Here is an 8905-nt window from a genome sequence, read left to right as displayed (position 1 = left end):
CGAAAAAAAAAAAAAAAAAAAAAAAAAAAAAAAAAACAATTCAAAGGAGAGTCCAAAGAGAAGACACTACAAAACCAAAACAAAACAGGCTTGGAAAGGGGACAGATCAATTCCATTCCCACCAGGAAAAATTCATCTGCATTTCTCTGACAAAGAATCATTTGCCTAACTACAGTTTTCTACAACTTACAAAGTTGTAAGATAAATTAAAAACTAGGAAATGTACAGACTTGTAGAATCAGAGGACTCTGAAAGTATACTAGAGACAGCCTAATTTTCATTGAAAAGATCCTCAGTCATTTTTTTTGGTCCATTTAAAAGTCTTTCACAATTTTTCCTGAGGCTGTATAAAGAAATGTAGAACCCTTCAACATTCAGGAGAACAGCACATAACTTTCTCCCTAATCAGAAAATAAGTCTAATGTAGTCTTCCTATAGATCGCAGTGTGAAAGACCAAAGGCCTCCACACTCACTGATTGCTAAAAATAGTTATAAGGAAGAAAAAACACCTAGAAATAATTAGAAAACAACAAACTGACTTTGAATACTTTTTATGAGGAACCATAAGGAAAGTTTCTATCAAATTTTCACTTTTAATAAAATTTTCAACAGGTTCACCAAATATGGCATGATAAAATTGATTCAGTCATTTCTGAGTATGGATCTAAGGACTTGCCTGAAGACATACCCAAGTGGAAGATTCTAAATGCCTTGCAGAAAACAGTAAGACGAAATTAGCGTAAAACTAAACATTAGACGCCAAAGGTGACCGCTGCTGAGAAATGGGGAGAGAAGGAAGGACAGGGTATGGGGCACAGGAATTAGAGGCTCTTGTATTTCATCTAAACCAACAGGGTGGGATAGGATTGTCTCAACTTACAGATCTTGAGTTTTATCTTTCTTTTGTAATGTGTATCTCCTTTTCTGGGTTAATTGACGTGCATTTTAACCTGAATTCATGTGTAAAAGTGTTGGGAGTCTACTGCCAAGTGGAATAATCTACCCTGTCGCCCCCCATGGGGAGACAGGGTCTAAGCACAGCCCCTGCTGGCAGCATAGTATCCTGGTGGTTACCATTTGAGCCTGAACATCAGGTTTGCCATGCAGTAACTTTGTGATGCTGGATAAGAAACCTTCTTAACTTCACGTACCATATTAACAAAATAGATAGGCAGAATGACCCCTACCTCTGGTTGTTAAGAATAAAGGAAGTAATGTAGGGAATATAGAGAAAGGCTTGGATCTGGGACATAATAAGCAACTAATACTTGTTAGCTAATGTTGTTAGCATTATTATTTTCACAGTTCAGATTTTTCTCAGCAAGGTAAGGGAGTGTGTGTAGTCAGCCAAATTGTTTACAAGAGTAGATCAGCATGGGAACATAGTAAGTGCTTTATACCAAAAAAAAAAAAAAAAATAGCAAACATTTAATAGCACTAGGCCCTTTTACAGGTGCTTTTCATATGTTAACTCATTTAGTCCTCCCAACCCAATGAGTTAAGAACCATTATCTTCGTTTTATAGATGAAGGTCAGAGAAATTCAGTAACTTAGCCAGAATCACTTGGCTAATAAGTGGCAGAGCCAAGATTCAATCCCAGACAATCCAGCAGACAAGCTGAGATTTTGTACTCAGCTACTACACCAGAGCCTCACATAAGCATAGTTATTATTTTTAGTATATTTAATAACAGAAATGCTTTTTAGGAGAATTTAAATGTATTATAAATGATTTTATTCATCTTATTTTTTTCACTGATGTATGTGATCTGAACATGTATTGCATTTTCAGATTGCATTATGACTGATAGCAGGGTATCAAACCTTAGGAAGGTTTGATACCCTAAGAAAGTAGTAATTACCTTGAGTCTTTATGTATATTAAATGGCAGCACATGTTGGATAAATTATAAAGAAAACTGTTATAGTTAAGAGAAGGTGTGGCTAAGGTGATTCTCTCTTCTGTTCTGGATCTAAACATGGTTTAGTAAATCAAGTATATCTTTCATCCTGAGGTTCTATAAAGTAAATTCAGATATAACAATTTCATTCATACATAGCCCACTTATATGAGTAGAGATCTTTAGCTCTGGTTAACATCAACCATAGCAGCAACAAACAAAAATTTACTTATTGTTTTAATTCACTACATTTGAATGGAAAATAAATTAATAAATTTATCACAAAACCACTTTAATATGCATAGGAGTCATATAATTAACTGCATTTTCAATATTTTATAGTAAAATTTATAGTATCTTTTTTCTAGTTACAGTGTTGTGGCCAAAAAAGTTACACAGATTGGATGAAGAATAAGAATAAAGAAAATTCAGAACAGGTGCCATGTTCTTGCACAAATTCTACATTAAGAAAGTGGTTTTGTGATGAGCCACTGAATGCAACTTACCTAGAGGTAAATGTAAGTTAAGGCTTCTCCAAGTGTTTATGGTACCTTTTTTTTTGCAAGTCATTTTAGAATTCTGAGCAATTTTTATATTGAAAACAATGTCATTCATGGTTATTAGGTTCTTAAGCAACTTAATTAAAATGAAACCACAGCGAGGTGAATTGTATTATTTGTTATATAACAAATTAATTAAACTTGCTGGAGTATGTGATATAAGTTCTCCTAGAACTTGGGATACCATCAACTTTCTCCTCAACCATCCTTTGATGAAAGAGGCACTTTTGACAAATCTCTGTTGTGTAGGATTGGTAAAGGAGCTGCAATAGCAGAAGTAAAGAGGCATGAGGTTTGGCAAAAACTGAGGGAGGAGACCCCAGCAGTGACAAAAATGGTGTTTAGGTAAAGGCTGCAGAAGCAAGAGTAGAGGTTCATCTGTAGCAACTGCTATTTACAGATACAGAATATTGATAAACTAGGGATTTCCATCCCAAGAACTTCTTATACTTTTGTAGTTTATATACTGATGTTTTTCTATTTTTAAGATGTATCTTTCAATAACATAATTCATTCATAGATAAATGGAGCATTATGTTTCTTAAAAGATTCTCCTATTTGGGAACTATCACTTAGGCAGTAGTATGCTGAATTACAGTAGCGTGTAGAAAATCAAATCCCTCTCAAAACTAAATTTCTGATTTCAACTACATGACAACATCTTAGCAACTTTAAAAGTAGCAACCGAGGTGTCCTGCAATTATATGAAGCTTTCTGGGCTAGTAAGTCCAGTCTCCAGTTAGACATTGACTTGCTTTTTAGACTTTGGTAAATTACTCATCTCTATGTCTCTTCTTCTTTGTAATGGAATTATGTATAAAAACATTTCCATCTCCAAGTCAGCCTAAGTAAGTTCTTTTCCTTAGGGTTGTGAAAATAAAATCAACACATGGTATCATACTAATGCTTTAACATTAATTGGAATTAACTTTGGACTTTTGGCTTCAGAGGTAAGCTTTTGTTTATATGTTTAAAGATAAAAAATTTAAGTATAAACTATATAGGATAAACAGTAGAACAACCAGATGGAGACCTAATCAGACAAATTAATCCAATAGGAGCCAGGACACTGAGACTGTTCACACCCAGGAGAGGAATAGGTCCCAACTGGAGGTGATATCCCTAAGTCAGCCTGGGTGGAGCCTGTTAATAAGTTATCATCCTGGGAGGTGGTGATTTCATTGCTTTGTGATGTTTTTAGAAATATCAATACTTCATATCTCGGCAGTGAGAGGACCATGTTTGGCAGTCTGCAAGCTGGCAAATTTCTTAAATCTAGGCTGATGTTTGACATTAGTAAATCTATTCACTCAAATACTCATTTGTTCATTGCCTCATTCTTTAATTCAATAAATTTGAAGGGGGGGAGAACATCTACTGTGTGTCAGGTACTGTACTAGATGTTAGAGATACAATGGGAAGCAAAATCTACATATTCCTTGACCTCCAGGGTGCCAGCTGCAGAATCAAGGTTCAGAAATAGTATTTCATTCTCCAGTTTCAGTGAAGACTGATGAAAGCTAGTGAAGGCTATGGATTCAAAGAAACTGTGAGAGTGGATAGATTATTACTGTGTAGACTAAAATGTTGGAATAAATATGTAACGCGTGGTTTGGCCAAAATAGGATACCAAATTTAATTTTATGTTGATCCACATAAAGGCACTGACCTAAAGTTCCATAAATTCTCTTCAGCTGGTAACAGTGTTAGTCTCAGGATAGTGGTAAACAAGAAATTTTTATAAGCACCGATATTCTTTTTAAATGTTTATTCTCTATTCATGCTGAGGTATTTAAGGCAAGACTGAATGGGGGATATTATCTGTGCTCCATTTTATCATCTGCCCTTTGCAGACCACCTTTCATGATCCTGTAACAAAAAGAGGGAGTTTTGTAGGAGTGATGACAAAGTTAGAAAGATGATGAACACAAAACATCAGCAGTTCATCAAGTCATCTAGCCCAATGATAGCCCATGTAATTAAAACTGAGTCTATTCCTTAGCCCCCTCTATAAATGAACTTGGTGACAGCTGGGTTACCCTACAAGACTCATTCTGCAGACTTCTTATTCACAACCATATGTACCTTACTCTGAAATTTTCTTATTCTCCTTTTCCATTTACAGAATACATTTTGGTGATTATATAGTATTAGCTTTACAAATTATTATTATTGATTACATTTTGATCTCGTTTCCTTTTTTTCCAGGTTTTGCAATTCTCATTAACCGTTTCCTTCTTCAGACACATCAAGAATAGAATATATGCAGAAAAGTGATCTTTAGATTTTAATTTGTCCAGAAGAAACCAGTTAATTCTCAAAATAATCACGTATTCTTCTAGTCCAAAAAATTAAAAAGTTTTGAATTACATTCGTTAAGTTTAAGATTTATTCAAGTCATTGATTATATGTAACACAGAATTATTGGATATTTTAATAAATCAGCCCATGAAATTTTCATTAATTTGGTTTTTCAAAATATCAAATTCTGGAGAGATTGGAATTGACATAAATACCATATTGATACTATGTGTAAAATACATAACTAATGAGAACCTACTGTATACCACAAGGAACTCTACTCAATGCTCTGTGGTGACCTAAATGGGAAGGAAATCCAAAAAAGAGGGGATATATGTATACATATAGCTGATTCACTTTGCTGTACATTAGAAACTAACACAACATTGTAAAGCAACTATACTCCAATAAAAATTAATGTAAAAAAATACCAAATTCCGTAGCTCAGGACTTTACCTTGACTTATTTTATGAATTCAGAGAATATCATCATATATGCTAATTTCAAAATATGGTAAATTATCACATATATTTTGAGTTTCTTATGTAGAAAAAATACCTATATGATGTTCAGAAAACACTAAGTAAGCAATTATAACATGTACTTTACATTTGCAAATTTAAGGAAACAATACTGATTTATAGGAGATTTAAAAGAAAGATTGAAAAATCTTCATAACACTACATCCACATTGAATTAATAATTTATTTCTCTCTTCTTATAGTGCTTGCAAGTGAATGATAAATTTAAAATTTTACAGATTTGGATATACTTTAGTGGCAATAATAAAATATTAAAATAACAATGAATTTTTAACTATAGCACAAATAATCTATTCTAAATACTCGCTGAATTCTCATACTCATTACTTTCTCCTCATTTTTTCCCTTTTTTTCTAAGTTTTGTTCTGTGCATGTATGCACAATTCTCTGAAGGATATAAAAATAACCTACCTGTTTTATTTTCCTAACAATGATACTGTGAGAACAGAAAAAAAGTCCTTTGAAAAAATAAAAGCTGCTATACAGATATGAGGTATTATCATATCATTGCTGTCCTTTATAGGAAAAGGCTGCCTTGACCTTGAGGAAATGAAGAAAGAATAGATTAACTGAAGATCCTGCATAGAAGGATCTGCTCCTATAGAAGGCTCACTCTCATTTACTAATTCAATCATATCTCTTTTCATCTATCTATTCAGTACACTGCAGATTACAGAGACCTATGGACTTTTTTTTTTTTAGTCAGCACAAAAGAAAATAGAATAACCATTTTTTCTGAAGTGACCTGTAAATAGACATGCCTTCTAAATTTAAGGGAAATTCTCTTGGGATTTAAAGCTCATTTTCAAATTCCTGTTTTCTCTAAAATATGCCACAGGAACACACTGATAGCAAAAATCTCTCTCCTACTTGGGAGCTGAGAACCAACTTATTTGTAATCAAATAAATATTATAGAAATATATTCTGATATATTTGTTTTTTGTATCAAGGAAACAAAAAAGGTCTCTAGATACTAGATTGCCTATTTTCAGCTACTACAGTTAAATCACAAAATATATGCACTACTGATCAAATCTATCACCTTTATGATTTTAGGAAACATTGTCTTAAAAGATGTTGCTTACACCTTGAATAAAATAAAGACTTACTTGGTAAGATAGAGTAGACCAGGATCATATCTCTCTCAATATTTGTTTTTCATTTCTGAAATAGAAAACGTAGAAAGTTCTGAAAATCAATCTGGATCAGAAGTGAAACAGTGAATTAAAATTAAGGGCAACATGTAATCCTGACTTCCCCTGCAAGTTGTTATATCACTTGCAAAACACATTTAGCTTACTTCAGGCCCCCCATTTTAATTATGTTTCCAAAGATCAGGACTGTTTTGTGATGGTACTATATAAGTGAACTACTTAAAAATTCCTTTTATCTTCTTTTCTTCTTCCAGATAAAGATGCATGCATTCAGTCAACAAGCATTTATGAAGAACCTACTATGTACCAGGGACATTACTCACTTATGAGATCCGAAGATGAATAGATACATGTATAGTTCCTCTTCAGGGCTAGCTTCAGGAGCATACAACCTGTCTTTAGAAGAGCTCCACACTTGGCTTAATACTTGGCAGTTGCCATCTTGAAATTCTTAACTTTTGAACAAGGGACCTCACATTCACATTTTGCGCTGGGCTCTTTAAATTAGGTAACCAGCCCTGTCCCTGTAGTTAAACTCAGAGTCAGTCACACATCCTGACATGTGAACAAATAAATTGTGTGCATGTTATAATTTTTATGGACACCCAGAAGGAAAATGCCTAAGTTTGCTTTAGGAAATCAGAGAGCACTTCAAAAAGGAGAGTCACTCATTCAACAGTTACTTATTGAGCAACTGCTACTTCTTGGGCACTGTTCTAAGTGCTAGAGAAAGAGTAGTGGATAAAACAAAGCAAACAAAATATCATGAAGGTTACGTTCAAGTCAGCAGAGCCAAACAACAACATATAAACAAAATTATTATGTCAGATGGTGGGAAGTGCTATAGAGAAAAAATGTCAGGAAGTAGAATAAGGAGTGTTGGGGAATTATGAAGACTGCAGTTTGAAATAGGCTGTACAAAGATGGCCTCATGGATAAAATGACTTTTGAATGAAGAACCAAAGGAAATGAGAGGATAAGGGGAAAGAGCACTTCAAGCAAGAGGCAATAGCAAGTAGGAAGGAAGAAAGGGTCTGAGACAAAAGTGACCTGTAAAGCCTTGCTCAGTACTTCACAGTGTAGGTGGCCAATAAATGTTAATGATCTTTAATGGGTCAGATTACTCAGGATGCCATCAGTTATAAAACCCTATTGCCAGGAATTCCTTGGCGGTCCAGTGGTTAGGACTCCACGCTTCCATTGCAGGGGGCACGGGTTTGATCCCTGGTCAGGGAACTAAGATCCCGCAAGCTGCAAGGTGTGGCAAAAAAAAAAGACACACAAAAAAACTGAACAAACAAAAACCCCAGTTGCCCTCTGAGGTTGTCTGACTCTGTACTCTATGGTTTTGATTCCATTAGGCAATCACAAATAAAATCTGTCCAAATTTGTTTGGTAAACAATAGCTGCTAGTTCGGTTAGTCACTGCCACCCACATTTCCTTTCTCCAGGCACCTGAATGAGAGATGTTGGCAGAACAAAAACTTCTTTAAAAGGATTTCAATGAAACAAAAATTAAAGAGAATACAGTGGAAATACTGTTAGTCCTGTTTGTTTAATGTTTGCAACATTTTTGTTTGTTTGTTTTGCACTACGCGGGCCTCTCACTGCTGTGGCCTCTCCCGTTGCGGAGCACAGGCTCTGGACGCACAGGCTCAGCGGCCATGGCTTACGGGCCCAGCCACCCCGCGGCATGTGGTATCCTCCCGGACCGGGGCACGAACCCGTGTCCCCTACATCAGCAGGCGGAATCTCAACCACTGCACCACCAGGGAAGCCCTAATGTTTGCAACATTTTAAAAATATGTGTATGCCTTTATTTTCTCTTTCTGATCTTAGGGGAATAATTCTTCAGGGACATAAGAGCCCCTGGCAAACAGAAGACACAAAAATCTAATGCTTTTACTGCCATGATATAAGGCTACAAAAGAAAAAAAAAAAAAAACTTTTTTATTTTTTACACTACCTGTTAGGTTTCATTGTTTAACCTCTTTATTTTTCTTCTCTATTACTTTTTCTTTTGAAGTCATCCATTAAATGAAAGTGGATAATGGCATATTTCCAGTAAATCTATAAATATTTGTTGAATGATAATGGGTTTTAACACTATATAAATGATAAAACCAGAGAAAGCAGAAGCTATTTCTTTACAAATCAAATTATTTTAAGATTAGCCTTTGCTAATATTCTGAATATTTGAAACAAAGTAAAATGAAACTTTTTTTTTACAAGAGCATTTGTAATGTGAAAACAAAGTGTGTAATCATTGTTGAAAATGATTAAAGCTTATTATTAATTGTATTCAAGTATAGTAGACATTCTCCTGAATGTCTGAAAAGATTTATGGAATGAAAAACATGCAGAACTGCTCACTTCTTTAATTAATAGTTCATCCCAATTGCACATTTTATTTCAGGGAAAAAGTATAAAAGATACTGGACCACAG

General features: G+C 34.5%; 1 protein-coding gene across 1 annotated transcript in view; it reads left to right on the top strand.

The window, feature by feature from the left end:
* TSPAN19 (tetraspanin 19) overlaps positions 1–4738 on the top strand; it is a 13430-nt gene extending 8692 nt beyond the window's left edge. The window contains exons 5-8 of the mRNA XM_007459062.1: positions 614–724; positions 2270–2413; positions 3328–3411; positions 4670–4738. Coding sequence (XP_007459124.1) covers positions 614–724; positions 2270–2413; positions 3328–3411; positions 4670–4738 — 408 coding nt within the window. The remainder of the gene's footprint in view (positions 1–613; positions 725–2269; positions 2414–3327; positions 3412–4669) is intronic.
* Positions 4739–8905: the final 4167 nt, after the last annotated feature.

This window comes from Lipotes vexillifer, unplaced genomic scaffold, assembly GCF_000442215.2.
Source record: "Lipotes vexillifer unplaced genomic scaffold, Lipotes_vexillifer_v1.1 scaffold210, whole genome shotgun sequence".
NCBI classification, from domain to species: Eukaryota; Metazoa; Chordata; class Mammalia; order Artiodactyla; family Lipotidae; genus Lipotes; species Lipotes vexillifer.
The sequence above is the reverse complement of the archived record's forward strand: the minus strand, read 5'-3'. Positions and strand labels throughout refer to the sequence as shown.